This window comes from Ambystoma mexicanum, chromosome 6p, assembly GCF_040938575.1.
Source record: "Ambystoma mexicanum isolate Mex_15411 chromosome 6p, UKY_AmexF1_1, whole genome shotgun sequence".
Lineage (NCBI taxonomy): Eukaryota > Metazoa > Chordata > Amphibia > Caudata > Ambystomatidae > Ambystoma > Ambystoma mexicanum.
The window spans coordinates 615,622,488-615,647,425 of record NC_090935.1 but is presented as its reverse complement, the minus strand read 5'-3'; the positions used below and the strand labels follow the sequence as shown (position 1 = coordinate 615,647,425).

Below are 24,938 nucleotides of genomic sequence, written 5' to 3'. Positions count from 1 at the left end.
GCGTGGTGCTTTACCATTGAGATCCGTGCTGTTATTCATGTAGATTACATTTACAATCAAAACAAAAAGAAAATCATGGACAGTTGAGGAAAAGAAAAAATACATAAAACAGGGATACATATGAATAATATTTAGGAAGCAAAAGCCTGGCACTCCAACAGAAAGTTGGTGAAAGACCCCAAAGAGTGTGGATGTAGAGTACATGCTTGTAGCGTCAATGGGTATCACAGGCAACAAGGGGAAGACTACCATGCAGGTCTATCACAGTATGCCAAAGAAATGCCAAAGCAGCACAATATGCTGTAGTATTGCGATGTCTGCTGGTTAAGGCCTGGGGGGGGGGGTGCGAGAAAAACAGTACTGGCGGTTGCCCTGAGAAATTAGTAGCAAAGCATTGAGACACAAAAGGCATAAACACCATGCATGAGAATCTCCTTCGAGTGCTTGGGTTGCCTAGAAATGTCCCAGCCAAAAGAGAAAGGTTACTGAAATGCTTTGAAGGGTAGCCAGGTTCATTGATTTTGACACAAGAAGAATGGGAGGATTCGCAAGACACACAATGTCCCACGAAATAGAAAGCATAGGAATGCAGTGTGAGTTTCGAGAAAATAAATGATACAACCAAAGCCAACAGATAAAAATTGTGGAGTAATTCACTGAAGGGATTTAGATATACAATGGCAACTAGGAGTGACAAACAGAACCATTGCATATATTTTTGCTCGAGATTTCAACATGTAATTGTAATTTGCATTGTAAATGCCCACTGGCAGATAAGAGAAAGCCACAACGGTAACTTACAAGACATTTCAAAAACCTGAAAGAAATTCTAGTTTTGCTCAAGTAACCAAAAGAGGCAAAATTATTATTTGCAGTAGAGTACTGAAGTTAATGCAAGTGGTTGTATTGCAGATGCTGACTGCATGTGGGACATTAGGGGGCTTTCGTCCAGAACTAGACACCATGTTTAGAGAAAATATCCATGAGTTAAATATATTTTTTTTAAAAAGTTCTTTGTGATCACCATTTCCGGTCACGCTGCTTGTCGACGGGGCTTTAAGGGAATGCAGTGCCTGTACAATTTAGCAGCAGTACTGGTGTTTAATCACGGGATTAACAGCACATTTCATGGTGCACACAGCAGAGAAGGTATTTTAAGGACTAACAGTCTTACGGGTGCATATCAAACGTTAATAGACTATTAAAAAGAAGTAAATATTGTACACGGACAATGGAAAAAAAACATGCATGTCCTATGTAACAGTTGAAGATAGTTCATTTAAAACAACCTGGAGTCATTGAAAATTGTTAGATTATAGGTTACGAAAGTAAAATTAAACAAAATGTTACATGCAAAGCAACAGAAAGTTAAGTTTTATAAAAAGTAAAGCGCTCCAGCATCCATCATAGGTTCTTCAGTGTAGTAGTTTCAGTACTTAGTAGTGCCAAGTCAAGAAAGAGTCTTGCAGCCAATAACCAAGGTAATACGCATATTTGACGAAAGCTTAGTGAACATTGCAATCGACTTTATAAAAGCATACAGTACCTTCAAGCAGAATCTGTGATCATCAAAGGCACTGACTAACTCATTGGAAGACATGGAAATGCGACTATGGGGCTACCACAGAGACAAAAAAAAACTGAGAATTCAGAACAAAAGCAGCATAACAGCAGACTTAACAGCTTAATGCCACCAGATAATAGAAGAGCGTAATCAAAGTCAACATATAATTACGTGAACAGCAGAAAACGTTAAGCATCTATTCCAATGTTGGTGTTATGCAATACATGCAAGTAATAGGATATATATTTTTTAAAGTATAAATTACACCTGAAATACAGAGTGCTCAATGGTTATGGCCATTCAACTGAGGTTAAATGTTGTTTGGGGTTATCTTTAGGTGCTGCAATTTGAAAATCTTGTCCTAGTTGGATGACTTCAGATTGTTCAAATTGAAGCATAAACAATTAGCGCACACTACGTACTGATCTAAAATGTATGCACGTTCAAAATTGGCAGTTCTAGGTTAAGGAAACCGCTACAAGGCCCTAACATACTCCAATCATACTTGGGTCTTCAATAGTACAAATCACTTCAAACTTATTGGGCTGTATTCTGACTCTCTCACCTCAAACCTTCACAGCACTTCAATTAAATTCTACGTTTCAGAAATGACCTTGCATGGAACAGCTTACTTTTACACTTTTAAAATGACATGCTTAAGGCCAAGAAACAACTGAAATTACATTTATCAGGTTTGTATTGTTTATGCAATCTTCACATATCAGAAACCTGCCAAAGAACGAAGTAATGTTCATTGTGAAGGTGTCAAATAAAAAAATACATATTAACAAATTACAGCATGGATTTTAATAGTGATGAACCAACATTCAGTTGATTGTCAATGGAATTGTAGACATTTGAAGTCAATTGTAATACAATGGTCATACCTTTTGGAAAAATCTGTGAGCCCCAACACTGGAGTACACATCACTGGATGGTGGCGAAGTTGAGAAATGCAGTCTGACCTTTTCACTATGAGACTTGCAAAATAAAATGAAATAAGTTACATGCGTTTGACCCACTGCCATTCTACGCTGCATTAAAGCAATATAAACTCATGTTAGTGGCCGGAGGACACCTTCAAACATTCAGTCTGGGCAAGCATCCCTCTGTGTAACATTTATGAGAAGTGAGGAATGATTCTGTACATGTTCAATGTAATCTGTAGTCAGTGCCTCCCTACCAAGCCACAATGAAAGGACATTTGCAAAACATTGTTAAATCTGCTTCCTCAGTGTCTTCTATGAAGAACTACTTGCTTTCTTAATAAACTTAAAGGACATCACAATTAAGGCAAGTACAAATTATATAAAGAATTGTGAAATGTTGATAGTAACACAACTTAATAGCCAACTATCAGTAGTAGTAATTTATGCCAACATCCCATTGAAAAGGGCTTTTTTTTAACCATGATGGAACTCCATTCTGAATACAAAGAATTCTCCAGGTGTTTAGTGTATGTGTGGGTAGGGGGATGGATGCTGGCCTCGAAACGCGATATCCAGATGTGTTGCTTCAAAGCTTTACAGATACAAAATAAATAGCACACATTCCTGATTATAGCACATACAAATAGCATTCTCATCACACAGGAGAACCAATCACTCCACTCCAGCATGATTTATGCTCCTAGTACATGATGACCTGATAACGTGAAGTTCTGTACTTTTACTCCTAGTGGCACAAATGTGGCTGCTCCCCATTCTTCGTCTACAGAATATGTTGAGGGATAATAAGCTAAGCAAAATAAACCAAAATGAAAAAAAGCATAATACTTGTTCTATTTTATCCTGTCGGTCCAGAGCGGCTTCAACTGCATCAAAAAACTCTTCCTCATTAATCAGACTATTAGGTCCTTCCTGTGACAAAAAGTAAACGAAAGTAAACTTAAAATACATTTACGTCAGCAGTCATAACACAAATTAACAATGTACTGGTAAAAGGAGCATATTAGAACCCTGCATAAGCCGAACAAATAATAAAAGAGGGAGGCACAGAAACTACGAAATAGCAAAGTAAAAGACATTTGAACAGCTTCTACATGAGAAACACAGTAACAAGTCCCAACAAGAGTATAATGTAGGCGTAGCCCAGGAAGTTTGCCCCTTAAGCACAACACAATTCCAACTGGTATGCAAATTAAATATACTACGTCCACTTGGTTCAGCATCTTATCAATGATCAAACACCAGTTTGGTGGTTGGGCTTCCAATTTACCCACTGTTTGGCTAACTCGGGAAGTCACATTAAGTGGCCTGCAGGAGTCAAAATACCGAAATTCAACTGGGATAAAAGGGAAAACTACCATTAGAAATCAATTAACCCAGCGGGTCGTGCTCATCCAGGGCTATAGCTGTACAGCCTAAGACCATGAGAAGAATAAATGCTCTATACTGCACAGCAGCCATGCATTCACTGCAGGTGGTGTCTCCAATCTACACCCTGCAGACCTGACGTACAGTGCTCTTAGGACGACAGGGTAAAGTGGGGGAGAGGCACTTGATGAGAACCTCACTCAGAGGCCCAACTATCCCCCACCATGACCCAGGCACACGGAGTGCATCGGGCCGGGTATTGAATGTAAAGGTGCCATCATGGCGCAGTAAATCATGCACATATCTTGGATACTAGATTTTGAACAATTTTTCTTTCATAAATCTCTCAAAGGCTTAATTCTCAATCAAGATGAGTGTCTGTTGCATGAAAGACTTTATAAGTGATATAAAATACATGCATCTTGAAGAAAGTGTATTGTATCATTTTCAAACCAATACCCAGAAAAGTGGCACATGACAATTTAGTGCATAAGGTAATAAACAACCAATCTTCACTGTTGAAAGAGAACTACTTCACTGACTAAAACAATGGAGTTCCTTGTGAACTAAAACGTGCCATTAGGGAGCAAGATTCAGGTGGATTATTAGTTCATAAAATACGCTAGCACATTCAAAGTTATTTACTGGTATGAGCAATGAGAAAAGTGCAATTTCACACAGCACATACCTCATAGTCCGGTCCTCCAAAATGGGCCTTCTTTTTCAGCTCCGACAATGCCCCTTTGTAAGCATCCTCTATTCGTCGCCTTTTTTCTACTTCCTATAATAAAGAATGCACCCAGATGAGCAGCCTTTACTGTTAATTTTGGAGGGCCATATTTGTTAAAGAAAAGTCACAAAGGGTCATATATAAAAGTAAACACTGATAAGCACAGCCTTCTCAAACAGATGTCATTTTAAGGGTGCCTTCCAACGTGTGAAATTTGTTGCATCACAAGTGATGTTTGTAAAATCCAGACATGCGTTAACTGAAAGAGCAGCACAGGATTTTATTGTGAATATTTATGATGGGCAGGTATTCGGATTGGGGTCACGGATGGTTAATGGAAAGTTTGTTTTTGGTGAACGTGAACTTAAGTAGCTACTTTGGAGTGCAGTTACCCTGTTGGCGGTAAAGTGACGCTTTCTTTAAGGACTTCAAAACTGCCTACAAAACAAAGTCGAAATATGAACTACATTTCTGGAACGCTTTTAAAGAGATGCAATAGACCAGCTACTGCATTATGATGAACGAACAGCTGTATCTTGAAAACCATATTGAGTAGTTTTAGACTAAGTTGTATGGTTTTGGGAATTCGGGTTTCAAAAATAAAGTAAAGGGAAAAAAACTCAGGCTGTAAGTGCTCTTCTCAGATGAATCTGGAAAACACCTTTTTAATTGAGCTCTGTTTTGGCATTTTAAGTAGAGCAAGGCCTGGCAGCATGGGAAGGGCTGCCTACTCCTGTAGAATTGGCCAGACAGCCAATCAATGTGCAGCAGCAGTATCTGCAGCTTCTGCCTACCTCACAGTGCCACACCTCCAACCATATTTGCTCTTCCCAGGAAGTAGAATGCCCGGTAAACACGCCAGAAATATTGTGCCCGTAGGCAGAAATAGTCACTTGTTCAACTAGTCACTACAGCAGATGGACACCTCTGACCAACTCGGATCTCTGCTTCTTTGGTTCATTGGACCTGTGGTTTTATGAATCGTGTGGCTGCCACAACACAGTGGGCTAACATGTGGTTGGTTGCCAAGTGCTCTGGCGGATCTGAAAAGGAATCTGAAGGAGGGGGTAAGGTGTAGTGGGAACAGGAAAGTGAGACTTGTGATGTCCTGTTGGCAGCTTCAGTTAGGTTTGCAACGGTGCGACTTCCCATGTTCTGTTGTACCCGATTATGAGTTGTTAGTCTGATCCAATGTGGTAAAGTGGGTGCGGATTGCTGTGCAAGTTTCTGTACGAGGAGTGTTTGCGGAAGTAGCCACCAAGGCATAAAATAAGCAGTGTTGCATAGCAATTCGATATGCAATTCTGTAGTTTTGCTAATCAAATGAACGCTTGTGTAGCAAAGTTAGCTATTTAGGTTGCTCTCTTCAATGAAAGCACAGCTTGCCCTGCATTCCTCTTGCAGTTGGTGTTCTCTTCACCCTCTTTTATCTGTTCACTTCAAGTGCTAATGGAGGGAAAGTGCAGCAGTAATCCTCTCCTCCACTCTTAAGTGCCAAATGCATGTGTAGGAGCGCAAGATTCTTTTTGTCACAATTATTGCAAACCTGAAGTTATCGGGATGATATATTCATTAAGCTTTTTATATCCTGTCTGGCAAAGACAAGTATGTGCCAACTTTATATCTTTCAAAAAGACAGTCGTGCAATTCCATTCCTAAAATCTAAGTTGTGCAATAATGCATAATTACAGTATTCAGACTGTAAACTCTTGCATCAATCCATGCTTTATAGTATAGTTTAGGTTGGGTTATCTGAATTTCACAGTGTCTACTACATTTCATTTTGTTAGGGAAGATGTATCATGTTGACTAGTGAACCTTTGAAAATGTACATCATCATATGCTCAAATGCTTTTGATGGCAAACCTAGTTCGTAACCTACAGGTTGCATACATCTTGCAACTGATGCTGAACCCATACTTGACGTTCTATATTATCACTTTGTTGCTTTATACCAGGTACCCTAAAAGTGAGATTACCACAAACTGCAATATTCCACCTAGTTTGGCCAGTTCTCTGCCTGCCACGCAATCCACTCTTAGTCTCTCTATCCTCTTACATAGTGAATACACAAAGTGAACTAAATGCTTACGCAAAGTAGTGATCAATAGATCGATCCAGTATGTAGATCTACTGCAATACCAAACACTGTAGTTACCCTCTAGAGCTTGCTTTACTTCAGGATTGTATTATATATTACCACCCGCAGGAAACAGCTGGCCAAACTGTTTTCAGAGCCTTTTTGTCATATCTATTTATTTGTATCCATTAATGCAGCTAACCTTTTACATTTTACAGACACTCCCCTATGGCTTGCAAAGTCGTTTTGCCCACTCGGTCAAGTAGATTTTAACGAAGCGCGAGTAGCATTTACAAGACATGTTTGAAACTTTTATTTAACATCTACTTTATTTGCAGTAAATGTCAAGTGTCACTGTGCATGGCTGGACTCTGTTTGGCACACTGCTGCCGCCCAAAGTGGGTTTGTAGTGACATGCACCATTTTACAGAAATCACACTATTCATTTGTTGTCCTCCGTTACTATGGGTCGAGTGTATTTCTCTTAGGTTGAATAGTTAAACAAAGGTACCCGGTCTGCAGGTCTACCTGAAGATTAAAGAATTTGCAATGCCTGACTCCTCTCACAAATGTCTTCTTTCAGCAGCAAGCAAAACTGCTGTATTTCTCATTCCATGTCCTGGGTACAAATAACATCCGGTGATATTAACAATATTAGTACAAAATTGCTAATCAAATGTGTGTTTGCTAATCAAAAACATTTTGATTAGCAAACTCTGCTTTAATGTCACTGTTTTACTATCTTGTGCATTTATTTACCTCTGCTAGCATATTGGACAGTGTTTCATATGCACCCTACCAGTACTTGCTAATTTCCACCACGAAGTTCCCTACAAGTCCACTATGAACGATGCATGTTTCTTTCAATCCCTGCAAGCAATCCATAGCGATTCCCTCCTCCCTGCCCCAAGCCATCCCCATCTCCCTGGTAGAAGTACTGTACCCTTGAAAATGTAGAACTGCATCTCGCCTGTTAATGCTTAGAGTGCGGCTGCTCAGTGGGCACTGACTGCTAAGATGTGCATCATTCGGAGATCGATAAAAATGGGCCTTTAATTTTTGTAACTTTATTTTTCCCCTCTGCAAGACCATTGCGCTGCCCTTCCACATTGTCGCCCAAGCTCTCTAGCCACCTAGCAAAGCTTGCTTATGTTATTTTCCTTTCCCTGCCAGGCCCTCCCAATTCTGTCCAAGCCCACAGCGGCATTCTTTGGTAGATTTATCTTTCTCCCCATGATCGCGAAGCCAGACACAATCCCCTTTCCCAGACTTAAGCCGACATCTAGCTGCATAGGAGGAGTCCTGCAAACTTGCATTCTAAGAAAAAAATGCGTAGCCCTGTCGAAGCTTCTACTGTGTCATACAAGGCGGCACGTAATACTTTGGAGGGGTTTTAACGCATGTGGCTGCTCAGTGGGCTGTTCACTGTCTGGTAAAATGTCCATCAGCTCCTCTGTGCATCATTTCGAAGTACATACAAATGGATCCTTCATTTGGGTTTACTTTGTTTCACCCTCTGCAAAGCCAATATCGAACCCTTAATACATTAGCCAAGCCGTTCATTGGGTTACCTTTCCAGCCTTACCAGGCCCTACTCCAACCCTGCTGTGATGCATTTTTCTCCACTCCCACCTGTGAGAGAGAAGGCTGGCCCATTCACCCCCTACACAGCCCCCTCTCACATCTCCCAACACCCAAGCCCACACCTAGCTGCCTGTGAGGAATCCTGCAAACGTTCCTTCTAAAAACAATGCAAGTGTCTCTCTCGCCATTTAATGTTTCTACTGGTGTCACAATGTAGCATCTAATTGTGTGGTGGGGTGATGAACAGGACAGGCTGCTCAGTGGGCTTTTCACTGGCTGCTAAGGTGCGTATTCGCTCTACTGCGCATCATTCAGAGGTCAAGAAAAACTGGTCTCATTTGTGTTCTCTTTCTCCCACTGGGAGATTACAAGGCCAATGGGATGTTCTCAGAGATGGATCTTTCTTTCTGCCCCCGATTGCGAAGCAGGCAGAATTCCTACCCCTTCACGAAGCCCCTCTCCAGCGCCTAGGGAGAAATCACTGCAACTTTATTTTTCTCACCCCCAACATCTAAAATCTATAAATGTAGCTCACCCATTAAAGCTTTACTGTGTGTCACAAAACACAGAAGGCAACACAAATGTGGTTGGTGTGATTGAGGGAAGATCAGTGGTCTATTCACTGGTTGCAAAGATGCGCATCAGTTCTGCATTGATGAGTGTGTGTAACTTTCTTCTGATTAACCCACTCCCAGTTCAGTGATATTTATTTTTTGTTTGGGATGCCTGTGAATCAAATTCAGTTACCAGGACGCTGGCACTTGAGAAACAGCTAGCTGCCTATCTGCACAGCTGGAAACAAATTAATTCAATCTTAAATGTAAATTTGCAGCTATGCATTTAACTCGTCTTCTATTGGGAAATGCAAGGCAGCAAGTAATTCAATCCTTTGTGTGACTAACAAGTGAGGATGCTCGGTGGGTTGTTTACTGGTTAGGGAAATGTAGATCAGCCCCACATTATTATAAGGGTGAACAAAATGGGTGTTTGTATATGCTACTTTCTTTCTCCCACTGCGAGGCATTACAATTTAACCCCCAGCAGTTTGCAGAGCCCTGGATGCACTAGAGTAATATGCCGTTTTACAACTTGATTCAAATGTTGCATAAATGATCCCAATCAAAGTTGATGAGCTAAACTGTGACATCACTGTAGACTTAACTATTCAACTAAAGTGTACGATTCTGGGCAAATCATTTAATCTCATTACGCCTTACACGTCACAAATGCCTTTCTTGGCTTTCTTATGGCAACCTTTTGTAATGTAAATTCCCAGACGCCCTTGATGATCAAAGAATGCTACTTTGTGTGGTGACACTTACAGGGATATTAATAAAGATGTGCATAAGCAGAAGGAAAAACAGAGTACTTAAGGAGAGGCAATATTCAGGGTAGCATGGAATAAGCGGGAACTATAGGAAAGAAACAGGTTTGGATGTCGCTGATGGATGCCACATGTAATTATTTAAAACACGTTGTCAAGTTGCTTTACCAAGCAATTTGTATGTGTTGCAATAAAGCTCTATGAAATTGTATTGTTGCAGATCTTGAAAGACAAACATTAGTACTAACTAGATCTCAGATAGTATATAGTGAAGTTTCTAAATGGCAGTGTGTGCAAGGGAACCGTTCCCCACACATACAAGATATGGGGCAAGATATGCTGGCGAGTTAATGCACCATAAGCAGTGAAAGTGTTTATTGGAAGACAGATTGATGTACTTTGACAGAATTCTAAGACAAGCATGGTCTAATTAGGTCTAATCGAATACAATGCAAAAACCAAAACTGCTGAGGAGTATGCACAAGAACACAAAGAATTTTACAGTAGAAGAATTTGACAGGCTTGCTGACTAACAATTTCACTAGTAAATGAAAAGACATCAAGCAGAATTGCTGAGCATGTGTCTTCAAAGGCCCATTTCAGGTGTAAAGATCTGTCGAAGTTTGACAGTGGTCTGTGCCAGATGTCCCTTATTGAGACACCAACGGGTTTTAAAAGAAAACATGATGAGAAAAAGAATGTGGCACAAAGTGCAGTCTGGAACCAGCTTGCACCAGGCTGATGGTCCAATTGGTAAACATTTCTAAAGAAATTGGCCACATCAGAGTTAATCAATGGGGATGTTAAAATCTGAGTCACTATTGACGAAACACCAGAGATGCAAGGTGATCCAGCGGGGTAGTCCCATTTACATTTTCAGACTGCAGAAGTAGGTTGGTGCACCGTACTATAGTGGCCGATTTAGAGGTCGACAGTTGAAGTGCAGTTACAGTTGCAGCATTACTCCAGAAGGCACATAGCAGGCTTGGGAAGGATTGGCATGATGTAGTGTGCATTTGCAGTGATTCTGCAAGTTACATGAAAAAAATGTGCCAATAGTTAGGAAAGTTCTCCTTTTAGCAATTTTCCCTCCATTTCTAAAGACCCACAAACATTATGTTTTTGAATGCTGTTCTGACTTGTTCCAGTGAAGAAGACTTGAGCTTCAGTGCACTGCACTTTTTCTCATTGTTATGGGGAAACGGACCAGTCCTTAGTTTCAGTACTTGGAAACTAGGTTTTCCTTTCCTTTATACATAATTTTTGGGTAGCTACCATTGCCCAATGCATTTTACAAAGCAGTGCAATGGGGATTCTTTTGTATGACCGTAGGCTACATTCAAAAGGGATTTCTGGTTACTTTAGGCGTGCCTAAAGAGAAGCTGGTGGCAGCAGTTGCATTTTGACGTTTTGCAATACTTTTCTTTAGCCTTCCCGCGTTTGGCTAGCATCTGTGGCTAGTGTCCCAACATGACTGCGCCACAAGGTGTTTGCTTGTTCTTTTGGCCATCTTGTCCTGTAGCCGCCTTCTTGCCCTGCCAGGACAGGAAAATCCTTTTCTCGTCATGCATTTCCCTGGAAAGATTTGGTATTCGCAGAATAGTGCATGGCCATGTGTGCGTTTCCAGGAAGTGGGGTGGGACTGTCTGGTCCCAATCCACAAACTGGTTTCGGTATGTCTATGGAGCATGCATGCGCTTTATCAGTGGTCCTGATTGGGCCACTGCTGGGGTGTGTGCATGAGGGCAGATTCCCCCATTAGGTGAGCAGAGTTTCTGTCTAAGAAGAGGCGCACTGCAGCCATGCCTCAGAGATCCTGGAGAAATCCTGCAAGGAGCCAAGTATCCTTGAAGAACCGGATAGAATGGAGAGGCCTGGATTGTTATCATTATGGCATCATTACTCTGTTATGGAATCATTAGACTCACTGTTAGAGAATCATTACTCTTTGTTACAGAACCATTACCCATTTAGGAATCATTGCATCCTGTTTAGTTATCCATCATATATTCTGATTATACATTGCTCAAGTAGCATCATTAGACTATCCACATAAATGGACTACCACTTTGTATGCCTTAGCCATTTGCTTAGAGAATGAGACTGTCATATTTGAACTGCCATGTAGTGCCATTTAGAGACACGGTATGTTCGTAGTTACACATGTTATGTTTTGTTTTGTAGTGATATGTATTATGTATGCATGTAGAGAGACACGTATGCATTGCACTTAGAATATGCTTTTGAATGAGGAGACACAGAAGCGCCACTGGGATCTGTGCGAAATGTTATGGTACACTGAATGGAAAGGAATGTAAACAGTTTCTTGGCAGGCACAGATATACCTTTGTCCGAGTAGAGAGGGCCTGGCTTATCAGCATGGCTTGTGTGCCGCGCAGAGAGAAAAGGTGGGAGGCAGCGCCATGGGCTCTGTTGCATGGTGAGAGGGAGTGTGTGCTTTTGCGAGGAAAGACATGTACGAGAGGGATTTCATGGTTTATGAATGGAGAAATATGAAGATGGTAGGATGCAGGCAGACAGAAGGCCATGCTAGTAGGTAGGCCAAAATGTCACATTGACAAAGAACACGACAAGAACACGAAGTGAAAGTACATGCAAACACAGACTTTCAGGCATTGCTAATATTTAGAAATGCTGACATCCAGAAAGAGAAATTCTTAGTAATGCAACCATAGGGATTTGTATACGTCATGGAATAGTATAACCAGAAGTGGAGAGGGGAGTTTTTAGATGGAGTTCAATGAGGCGTTTAGGTGTGGCAGTAATGCAGCCTTGGCAGGCCAGCTTGGGAGAGATCGAGAGCTTGGCAAAGGCTTGAGGCAGTTCGACCTGACTGGCTGGTTGCAGAGTTAGCGGGAGAGGAGACACTTGCCAAAGAGCTGGAGAGGGGAGAGAGGCACATGCAAATGGAAAGTATGGTTTAAAGCCTAAACTGAACTGATTGATTAGAACAGACACTCACAAAGAGTTTTGCGTTTGGGGAAAAGGGGAAATCAGACAGGGATTGTCTTAGAGAGAGAGAGTGACGTATGGAGAGGAATGCTGGCACTTGCCATATGTATATTGTATTAGACGCTGATAGATCCAGTTAATCACAGGCTTGCATTAGAAGCCTGTAAGGCTTACAGTAATTAAACTGCAGATTTGCACTAAATGTATAAAAAGGTGCAAATTCGATATTTGGATAGTTTTAGTATTGTTTGCATCATGCTTTGCTGTGCATGAATAAAAGTGTTATTATTTGAACCTATTCATGTGTTTTCTTTGTGTCTTATGTTATTGTGTCTATAGGAGTAATCTAGAAGTAACAGTGCACAAAGGCCCCGAGATACAAAAGGCCCGGCTAGTTCAGTAGGTAGAGCATGAGATACGAAAGCGGGGGGGTGGGGGGAGGGGCATATTGATCCACACACCCCCTAGGAGATTGGCTAGGGTTGTCTAGGATTGGCTAGAGTTGTCCAAGACCGGTGCATGGTTGCCCAAGGGGGGATAGACCATGGTAGGAATTGTTTTACGGTCTCACATCCTGACCAGCTGTGATTACCGTGGAAGACCTGTAGGCCATCCTAAGAAGTACTGGCAACCAACGTTTGCAACAGTCGAGCCCTGTCTGGCTGGTGATCTTCAGAAGGCCTTTGTACCTTGGAGTGGTGGTACCAACCACTCCAGGCATCTGCTCAGTTCCCAGCCATCTGGAGTCTTCGTTAAGTGTTCCTGGAACAATCCTGTGGACTGACCAACTCCAGTTTGGGCTAGAGGTGTCATGGTTCTGCGCTTCAGCCCAGAACTTTGGGGAGCCTCAGAGTATGCCACAATAGTCCCACCTGCGAAATGTCAGCATTCCAGCTTCACTGGACTAGAGATAGGAGGCCAACTGACCATGACCAGTGTCCCTTTGCGTCACCTTGCATGGGTGACAATCGTCGAAACAGACGTTTGGAACTGATTTCCCAACCACAAGACCCTCCATCTAACTTTTGCCCAGCTCGTAAAACTACTGGAAACTTTGTGAACTTTCAGGGCACAAGCTCCCAGTTAACCTCTCAATTTAGGGTTGAATTTGTGTGGACTGCCATTGCAATTCAGTCCATTCGCTTTACCTATTGCTCCATCTCTTTTTAAAAATGTTTTTTTAAATGGCACAGCACAGAGGTTTCCCCTTCTGCATCACTCTCCTTTTATTTTAAATAGCTGCAAGAACATATTTTGACAATCAAAATGCACCACTCCAAGAACCTTCAACCATGACTGTATATACCAAATGACCAATCCCACATCTCAGTAAATCCTATCAGTCTCTTCATCCTTATTTTTTTTTAAAACAATTTTATTAATTTTTATTTCAACAAACACAAACCAAACTTGCAGTGCATATAACAACATTTTGCATTTACATCACTCCATCCGTGTCCACTGCTTCCCCATTCGCCCCCCCCCCATTCAAGCCTAGTCTCCTCCTTATTCTATTTCTTCGTCTTGCAGTAGGGATTCCTCTCCTGTGATCTCTGCTGGGTCCCGATCACTGGACCCGTCTTGCGTGGGCCCAAATAACGTGGCTATTCGATGTTTCCAGGCCGTCAGGGTTTCAGCCTCCTCCCCTCCAGATTTACTAGCTTCCTGCCATACTGCGATTTCTGCTTCTGCCCATTGTTTAGGTCTTTGCACCATAGCTCTATTCTTGGTCTATGGCATGCTTTCCATCCCATAGAGATTCTATGCTTTGCAAGTATGTATGCCAGGTCTTTTAGTTTACTTACATGCTTGAGTTTACGTGGTCTGGGAAACCCTCCTATCAGGCATGCCCACGCTGTTCCCACCACTAACTTAATCCCCTTTTCTTCCAGCCTATGTGCTACTTCTCCCCAGAATCTCTCAATTACTGGACATGTCCAGAACATGTGCACCATTCCGGTATTTTCTTCGTCACATTTGAGGCATGGTCGTCCTGTATTTTTAAATTTGGCTATCCTTTGGGGTGTCATATAGGCCCTGTGGGTTATATATAAGTATCTGTTGTAGCCTTGCATTTCTTGACAATTTCTTATGATACCCTTGTGCTCGCTCCCACATCCCATCACTCATTGGGGCACCCACTTCCTCCTCCCAGTCTTGTCTCAGTTGTACCACTTCCTTACCCACTTTGGTCATCATCAACTCCTATATCCTGGATATCTCGTGTCCATCTTCTGCTATGTCATATCGTATCTATGGTGGCGTCCAGTTGATCTTCTAGTACTACTTCGGACCATGTGCCTTTGATTCGCCGCACCACCCTATGATACGTAATATATTGTCCCGTATGTAACCCTGTTTCCTCTTTCAAAATCTCAGTCTTTTATCCTCCCCTCCTGTCATATGTCTCCCATTGTTACTACCCGCACCGATTCCCAGTGCTTCCTGATCATCCTCCTTAGTTGCTTTTCTTTCCCCGCCAGTGCGACTAGCGGCACTTGCGGGGAACACAGGGATGGGTTCTCCATTACCTGGCAGGACCCACGCCATATCTCCCACCCTAGTACCATCATCTTTGGGCGCCCTTCCATATCCGATCTGGGCAGCCACATCATTTCTTTCAAGAAAAATGGGGCACAGTCCAGTCGAAACAGCCTGGATAATGAGGTTGGCTCTTCTGAGAACCATTTTGCTACATATTGCAGCTGGCTTGCTATGTAGAAGATTTCATGGTTCGGCAATGTTATGCCCCCTCTCTCGTGTGAGTTTTGTAGCTTCCAAAGGGCAACTCTGTTCCTGGTCCCCTGCTAAAAGGAATTCCCTGCACATGCCATGTATCCTAGTAAAGAATCGCCTTGGTATCGGGTATGGAATGTTTCCAAAACAAGCACATTTTCAGCATTGCCCCCCGCCCCATCATCGCCGAGGGGAGCTTTACCCAGAACTTCATACTATTTTCTATACTCTTGATCGCTTTCTCAGTGTTATGTTGGTGCTGTGCCTCCACCGTATGATCAATGTCTATCCCAAGATATCAAATGTGTTGACCTCCCATGGTATCTGTAGAACAGGTAATTGATCTAACGGGATCCCTTTTTATCTGCCCAGAGGAAATGTACAAGATTTCTTCGGATTCACTGCGATGCCAGACAACACTGCAAATCGCTCCATCACTTCCAAGACATATTGGATGTTTTCTTCAGGGTAAAGTAGATACAACAGCATATTGTCTGCATACAAGGAGACTAAGTGCGGTTATCCCTTTATGGTAATGCCCATCATGTCATACTGCTGCCTCAGGTATATCGCCAGGGGTTCTAGGGCTAAGATGTACAGCATAGGGGACCACGGGCATCCCTGTCTAGTACCTCTACTGAGTTGCCACCTCTGATATTACTGCTCCCGTTTTAACCCTGGCTAGCGGCACGCTATATAATAGTTTGGCCCATTTGAGATACCCAGGTCCTATTCCATAATTGGTCAGGGACGCCATCAGCCAGGGCCATTTCATGGAGTCAAAGGCCTTTATTGCATCCAGTGATACAATAGCCATTTCGCCCACGACCCCATTTGCGTGTTCAATGACTCGGTGGAGGAGTCTGAGGTTGTTGGATATGTTCCTATTGGGGACATAACCGGTCTGGTCGGAGTGTATTAATTTATTAATGATACTATTCATTCTGTTTGCCAGAACCGCTGTTAGGATTTTTCTATCCTGATTCAGCATTGACAGCGGTCTATATGAGCCGCAATCATTACCAGGTTTATTGGGTTTAGGGAGCGGTATGATGATCACCTCTCTAAGGGACTCTGGTAGCCTTCTCACTTCGTATGCCTCATTTAGCATCGCTAAAAGCGGGAGGAGCACCTAATTTCTATACATTTTATAAAATTCACTAGGGAGTCCATCGGTCCACGGACTCTTGCTGGTGGGTAGTTGCGCCACTACCTTCTCAAATTCCTCTAGAGTAATCTGAGCGTCCAGCTCCTCTCCCTCTGTGCTAATTTGGGGCAACCCTATGTCCTCCAGTGTTTCTCTTATTTTCCTGCAATCGCATCCCTCTTCGCCTCCATAGAGGGGTCGGTAATAGTCTACAAATTCCTGATTAACGCCTTCTTGGGAGTCCACTATGCGCCCATCTTCTTTCGTTATTGTTTTGATTGTGGGTCTCTGGTTCTCGCTTTTATAACCATGCCAGGGCCCTGCCGGGTTTATCCCCCCTGCATGCTGCCTCTCTATGTACTTTTTGTAGTTGAGGTTACACAATCGATCCCAATACCCAGCACATTTCTGTTGCAGCCTGAGTATTGCTTCATTATCTTCCTTGGTATTACGTCCCCTTCTTAATGCTGTTTCTAATTCTTTTTCCACGTCTTCCAGTTCAGCCAATATCCCTCCTTGTAGGCCCTTGGACTTCGCTATGGCTATCCTTCTCACTACCACTTTAAAGGCTTCCCAGAGCATACCCGCTGTCTCAACACTGCCAGTGTTGATCTAAAAATAGCTTATTTCCTCTCTCAAATCCTCCCTGAAAATTGTATCCTTCAACGCCTCTGCTCTGAGGCGCCACGTTGGAATCCTTGCTCTCGTGGGTCTGTATTGCCATACCAGTACCAAAGGTGAGTGGTCTGATCGGACCCTCGCTTTATATTCTGTCTGCACCATTTCTGCCATTAGCTCCTGTGTGGTAAACATGTAATCCAGCCTGGTTTGTAAATTTTGTGGGGCCGAATAATGTGAATATTGTCTGTCCTGCCTATGGCGCACCCTCCATGCATCCTAGAACCCAAAATCTGTTAAGTGACTGCAACTCCCTGGCGGCTGGGGTGGGTCCATCTATTTTGCCGTCTGATCTATTTTTGGATAGAGTGCACAGTTAAAGTCTCCTCCCCAAATCACTGCCCCCCCCTAAGCACATGCTGAGTTTGTTACATAAAGGTCCTAAAGTATGCCGCCGTGTCCTGGTTCAGGGCATATGTGTTTATGCTTATTCCCTTGTTTTCCACCAGCCCTCTTATTATAACCATCCTCCTGGCTGCTTCGACTGTAGATTGTAGTAGCTGAAATGGGACATGCGGTGCTACCCAGGTAATCACCCCTCTAGCATAGGCCGAATATGTTGCACCTACGACGGTCCCCCTCCACTTCTTCTGGATCACCTCCAGCTTTTCTTGTGTAAGGTGAGTCTCCTGCATCAGGGCTATGTCTATTTTCTGTCTACGCAGATACATCATAACCTTATTCCTCTTTAAATAACTACTGAGCCCTCTAACATTCCAAGTAATTAATTTAAGGTCCCCCATGATGTATTAGGATCCCGCTCCTCCCTCTGCAAGTACAGTCCATATCTAAGTTTTTCCTCCCCATTATGTGTAGGTTTGTTCCCCAACATAAACTCCACCTAACTATAAACACATCAACTTCACCAGCCACCCCCCCCCCTCCCTCCCTCCCTCCCCCTTCCCAACCCCAACACACTTACCAACTCCCAACATTCCCTCTTCCCGGTCCTCTCCTCTTCCCCAAACCTCGCCTCCCCCCGCACCCAACTCACCCTTCAATCCCCTCTTCTCTCTACCCCTCCCCAACTGTTGCCCTGCTCCATCCCTGGATCTCAGGCACCCCCGCATCTAGCCCTTTTCCAGCAATTGCTGTCCTCACGGCTCAGCAGGGAGATATCGCCCTAGTGGCGGTCCTACTATAACTCCCAGGGGTACGTTGTCTCCATCTTGAAACTACTATTTTGCTCATCAAGCTAAGCGTGCATAAAGGTGCCCATTTTGCTTTTTACAATTTATATTCCAGTCCAACGTGTTCAGGTGTCACAGGTTAGTTTCCCATTACTAGCCGTGCCATTGGTATCTGTTCTACAGTCTCTGCCCCCGGAACCCCATTCACGCCTTTTAGCATGTGTGGCTTTTTAATCACTTATCGTGTTCCTCTCGGCCTTGCTCCTCATCTCGTTCCGGACAGCCATGTGCGTCCAACCATATCACCACGTCCTCCGGTGTGTCAAAAAAGTGTGCTTTTCCTTTGTGCAAAATTTTGAGCTTTGCGGGATACAAAAGCATGTATTTGCATCCGGCTGTGCGCAGTCTCCTCTTGATCGCCACAGTTATAGCGCTGTCTCTGCACCAGCATGGTGTAATCAGGGAATGCGGTGATGGTCGCAGACGCCCTTGTTATCGTCCCTCCTTTCAGAAAGAATTCCAAAGTCTTCTGTCCCTGTATTTCAGAATCTTCGCTTTAATTGCTCGAGGGGGGCCGCCGGGTTGTGGCTTCCTCATCAGGGCCGTGTGCGCGCATTCGATTGTGAACCCTTGGGAGATGACCCTTGCTAGCTCCTATTTCCTGTATAATCATGTTTTCAACATAGTCCGTGGGATCTTGGCCTTCCTCCCCCTCCGGCAGGCAGACCACGCGTATGTTATTGCGTCTCGCTCTTCCCTCAGCCTCCTCCGCTCGGTTCTCCAGGTTGGCCACCTGTTTCAGTACGTGGACCTCCTTGGCATTGTTCGTGCTGGTATCTGTTAGTTTTCACCACGCTTTCCAGGCCACTCGTTCTTTCCGCAAGAGTTCTCACATCCTGTCTCAGCAGATTGACTTCTATCCCCACTGCATCTATTTTGGTTTCCAGTGCGGTTCTCAGGTCTGCCATCGCTATTCCCTACAAGGTTTTCAGTTATGTGATGGCCGTTCGGATCAATTGGTCCTCTGAGTGAAACCGTGCATGTAGGTGCAGCAGCCATACCTTGTGCTGGGGGACTGCTGCGGCTTACCAGATGTCCATAGTGGGTTGCTTGCCCTTGGTTTTACCCCCCTTTGCAGACATTGTTCTGTTTCACCAGCAATGTGTGGGTCTACATAAAATGCAGTGACTGCCAGTCCTTAGCGTATAGCTGTTTGTTGCATGCGGTCCCACCACCTGTCTATCCTTGATTGGGGGCAGGCCCGTCTCAGGCCTGGTGTCTCGTGGCTATATATGGGGCTGCCCTCTTGCAGTCTTGCTGTGGGTTTCTCCATTTCTTCTTCAACCCTGCCAGCAGTATCACCTTTACATGGCGTGTGCCGTGTTGCCTTCGCCTCCTGGGGTCACCCATGAGTCACTTGAGGTGTGGCCCTCATGCTCCCCTGTGAGGGGTCACAGCGCTGCAGGGCCTATCTAATATGCTGTGGCTTGTTTACTATGGCGCTTGCCATGTTAACCCTGTGGTCCATTATTTGTGGGCTGCAGGGAGTATTTTATACCTTCACCATCATTGTGTTGCGCTGCCCCTGCAGCTTCCAGTTGAAGTGACCATCCCAGGCTGTGTGTACAGTGTCCCATTAGGGCTGCTTTTATTCTGCCAGGTGTATTGTGCATTGGGGGCCCCAGCGCCCACTACACCTCTGTGGCGTTGCACCCACCATTGCAGGGCCGCAAGCCCCGGTGTCGCTGGTGTCTCCCCAGGTGTCGCTGCCTTCCGCCTGCGTTAATGCGCTTATGCGCATTGGTGCCCCTGGGGGCGCTGGCCTTCCGACCGCATCTGTTCCACCCAGACCTCGGGCCGGGCCTGCACCTCCGCTCACCGGGCCATCCTCTGACCGCAGCGCGCACACGGAACGCACACGGCAGAGAGCTTCCAGATGCTCCCCCAGCAGTTACGAGCAGCCAAAGCTGCCAGCTTCATGCGGCAGGTCTGTGCGCTCCGCGTCCCAGTCTGCTCATTAGCCAGTGTTATAACGCTGCCTCAGCTGACAAACTCCCCGCAGCGACTTGTCAGCTTGTTCTCTCTCGGTGGCCCGCTCCTCTCGTCACCTAAAGGGTCCCTTTGTCTCGGGTCGCCGGCATCTTGTTGTCGGCTTCACAGCTCGCGACCCGAGATACAAAGTAGCATATCTCCTGCTACACTGTTCCGATTCTCCAGCTGGTTCGCGCTTCTTGGTCCCGTCACATTCATTTTGGGACTGAACTGTGCAGTCAGGCAGCACATGCTTTCTCGGATCGTTGGTCGGATCAAAGAGCTCTCAGGAGAAGCAGCCTATTCCATGGCTGCCTAGCCACACCCCCCTGCGCCATCTCCTTATTAGCTGGTTCCTTTTATTCCTGATTACCCCATTTTACATTGTACCTTAATCATTAAAAGGTTCATTTAAAAATGTCACTTCCGGAAAAATCAGATGGGTTTGCTCCCAATAGAAACATCTTCCTCCATTTATCCGCTAACACCGTACCCATCTTTTCAATACTTGTGCCTAAATAGCGCACTCTTAGCAGTAAGTCCAACACATAACCCTGTTAAATGTGTCAGTGCCTCAACCCTTCCCTGCATCTAACACAATCTACATGTCGTTGCATGCTTCTCAATTTGTGTCCGAGCGCCCAAGACCTCTTTAGTTAAATATACATTGTCCCCACCCACATAAATTGGGCTTTAAATAATGGACTTGGAAACTCAACCAGATCTTTAGGGAGAAGTGCCCTACACTCACCAGTATAATCCTCCATCAGTGCATATTGATTTATTGTCTGAGTCATTATCCAATCTTGCAGTTGCAACTTAATCTTGGCGACCATTGGATTAGATACTAGAGCTAGATTTCCAGAGCAAGCGGTACATTTAGCTTTCCAGTAATCCAATGGCCACTCCAGCCCTTTACTGCTTTTCGTCTCTAAAATTGCCAAGGTGGGGTGGGGGGTGGGTAGCAATGAGGGATTTCCAAAGGTGCGTCAGCGACTTACACAGGGTCACCGAACATAAATATTGAAGGCCCAGTTCAAATCTAATAAGGGCCAGTGGCAGACTCCTCGGGAGTCGTATCCTCTTCCAGAAAATTCACTCTAGTATTTCTCAGATCTGCCAGGGGATATTTAATCCTGCTTCTGCACCATAAGAAAGGATTAGCACATGTTTCAGATTATAAAAGGTCAAGACCGGGACAATCGTAAACTTGCCAAACCTCTGATGGGCGTGCCATTCCTTGAGAAACCAAGCTTTCACTTTAGATCAACTCTAGCGCCCACAGGTTCTCAATTAAGCTTTGGTTAAAGCACGCACCAAGATAGATAATGGTGTCTATACGCTCTGAACATTCCTGGCTCTCATCCAATTTAAATTTAGGCTTTGGTTTCCCTTTAGCTAAGTTACAAACCATTACTTTCGATTTTTTAGATTGATCCATAAATCATTAGCCATCATGTACTCGGAGGCAACTTTGCCTACGTTGGACACCTATGGACATTTTATCAATAAGGATTAAATCATCCGCATACAGGATCCATGGTATAATCTTTCCACTGATCTTAGGCAGGAAAGCAATTGCTTTCTCTTGGTCACTGCATAAATCGGACAGATACAGATTGAACAAGGTCAGAGCTAATAGGCAACCTTGTTTAAGTCCACGATATGTATTCATTTATTTGGATAAATGACCCTGTAAATTCAATCTGACCTGCATTGTGGTTCCGGAGTATAGTTTTTATACCCTGGATCAAATGCCCGGAGCACTTCACATTTTTCTATTTGGCCCATTATCTTCCCCTGTTGATGCTGTCAAATGATTGCTCCAGATCAACAAATGTTAAAGATTTGTGTTCCCTTTTTAGTCAACTGGAGTTTGAGCAAATTCAGCAGGAAATTAATCAGGGAAGTTCCTATGCCTTTAATGAACCCAGTCTGATGTGGATCTAGACGCCCAGTTTCATTTGCCCATGTTGTCAGATGGCACAGTATGTGGGAGGCAAAAAGCGTTCCTAAAATATCCATAAGTGTGATGGGTTCGATAGTTTTTTGGTTTTGTTCCATCGTCCCTCTTTAATATAGGTATTATCAAAGCCCTCTTCCAAGAGAGGGTGGGACAATTTTTTCCCTCATTAGATGAAATAATGCAAAAGAAAATTACACCCAAAGAACTGGGGCTTTTTAAATTATATTGTAAGGCCATCTGGCCCAGGGGCTCTCGAAGTACTCAATTTTGTGATTAGACTTATAATGTCATGTCATCTTTATTAGAATGCCAAGACAACGGTTCGGACTCTGCTGCCCCCTCCGACATCAAAATAATTGGTACAAAGAGGGTTCCAAAGTGCTCAACCTAATGGGCCTCTGGTACTGCTGTAGTTTGTAAAGCTTCCGGAGGTGTCCCATTATTTGAGTTCTCAGACAAAGTAGGAACTTTACACAATACCCTCAGTATGTGCTGCGACATCCTGCTGGCATTCAAAGCCTTGAGACGCCAACAGCCAATTTTTATATGTTTTCTTTTCCTGGTACTAATTTCCCTTATACTCCTAGGTAGACTACTTATCTCATCTACCAATTCTTTATTATATCTTTGTTTGTGGCAGAATTCAGGCTTGCTCTGCTGAGGACAGACTACAACTTTCACAAGTGACATTGTTCAGCATAGCTATGTCCACACCCATCAACTCCTTGAATTTTGTTGTAAGTTAAAGGACATTTTGTGGTTTGATGGATAATCTATTTCTACCTTGAGAAATATACAAATCAACTACTACGCCCGGTTTCTGAAATTGTGCCTTCCCATTCTATCTCAGTATTAAGAGGCAGTGATCACTGCATAACATTTGAATGACCTCCAGCGAGATTACCCCTCACAAAACATTGGAGGATATAAAAAAAAAATATTCAAGTGAATTTTGAAGTTTCCCACTATACCAAGTAGCCTTAGCAGGGATGCCCCCCTCCTTTGTTTGCCCGTAAAGCATGTGCAGCTCCCCAGTCTCCATTTCCCGCAACCACATACCCACTCTCACTCCAAAAGAGTAGGATGTATTAGCTGGAGACCTTATAGGGATCCCCTTGACATCCAGAAACTTTATATTTAAGTCTCCTCCTAGTATAATGGGGATTTTATAATACTATGCAAGCCTGCTGAAATCCGTTATACAATCCATAAAGGATTCCTTGTTTACTTAAGATGGATTCCAGTACAGGTTGAGCAATAGAACACCTTACTTGGTATGCAAGTCCCTTGCTCAATTTCCAAAATTTACATCTGGACCCATGGGTTAGGGATTTGATTTACTTTATCTCTCGAATTCCCCAACCTGTTTTGATTAGTGTTAGCAGACTGGAATAGGGTCTACCTTTCGGGCCTTTTATAGCAGGATTTAAGTAGCTTATAAACCCATCACATATAGGCGCTTCTCTCAGCCAGTATTCCTGAAAATATAAAATGTTAAATCTTTACAAATCCTGCTCCTTGTAAAACAAATACATACATCTCTGCATGTTCCAGTATCCAATCCACACCTCATCCAAGTGTTGCTCTCTCACGCAATTTATTTTGTGAGTGCGCGAGCACTCTTTAGAGCCAGGTCCAGTCTTCCGAATTTTATTACCCGAAGAGAGCCATCTCAAGTTTCTTCTGCCCGACGATAAGTAGCACGCTTCGCTACGCCCACGCATCCGTGCCTATAAGTAATGAGGCACAGATCCTCTGCGGCAAATCCCTCGCAGGACAAGGCCACTGTGTTGAGTGACAGGTGTTGGGCAGCAATGGGGTTGCGGAGTAGACAGTGAGTGTGGATGACCTCACCCTCCTGTTTGCGGCCGCCATGTAAGAATTTGCAGGGAGTTAGCTTGCTTCACTCCACGCAACACCCCAGACCTGGTGCCCCGTCTAACTCCTGCACACGTGTTTGCCATGACCTGAACTATTGCCCCCTCCCTTCTCGCCCCCACTCCTTGCGCTCCCTTGCATCTTAGGACGTGTGCGTTCCCTCCCAATCCTAGATTGCATGCACTCCCTAGCATCCCTAGATTGCGTGCCCTCCTTCGCAATGTTAGGTGGCGTGCGTTCCCTCGCAATCCAAGGCGGCGTGCGCTCTTGCATCCTAGGCCGTGTGCGTTCCCCTGCAACTCTAAGCAGGTCGCTCTCCACTCAGCCGAGTGCCCCCAGCATTCCCAGAGGGCCCTCTCCCTAACCACATCCCCTGACCTATTGTGTACTGCTTCTGAGGTTTTGTTCTAAACGGTTGTTGGTTACTTTTGCATTGCCTGCTTCCCTGCTGTGTTTTACCTTACTACATTTTACCTAAATGATCATTTGGTTCTTTTGTTCTGTTTCTCCTGGGTAGTTTGCTTACATTGTCCTGCCTGCATCCCCGTTTCCATTGTTTACTTCTAGGTTCCGTTGGCAACTGACTGGTCTATATACTGCATCTGATTTTCTGTCATTGTTCTGTCCTCTTAGTGCCCCCCCTCCTCCTTTGTCCCCCCTGCCCAAGTGGTGCACCCCCCCACCCCTGACGACCTGCTCCCTAGACCTCCCCCCCCTCCACTATCCACCTCCCCACGGCACCCTCTATGGTGATCTCTGTCACTCCCATCTTATCCAACTGCTTTTCTATTGAATATCCCAT

General features: G+C 44.1%; 1 protein-coding gene across 2 annotated transcripts in view; it reads right to left on the bottom strand.

Annotated features, from left to right (window-relative positions):
* Positions 1-24,938, bottom strand: part of CERT1 (ceramide transporter 1) — a 1,636,484-nt gene that overhangs the window by 908,488 nt on the left and 703,058 nt on the right. Inside the window, exons 8-11 of one of the 2 annotated variants that reach the window (XM_069627468.1) lie at positions 4,568-4,660; positions 3,340-3,423; positions 2,452-2,544; positions 1,547-1,618 (exon numbers count right to left, since the gene is read on the bottom strand). In XM_069627468.1, coding sequence (XP_069483569.1) covers positions 1,547-1,618; positions 2,452-2,544; positions 3,340-3,423; positions 4,568-4,660 — 342 coding nt within the window. The remainder of the gene's footprint in view (positions 1-1,546; positions 1,619-2,451; positions 2,545-3,339; positions 3,424-4,567; positions 4,661-24,938) is intronic. The other variant, XM_069627469.1, reaches the window with a different exon arrangement.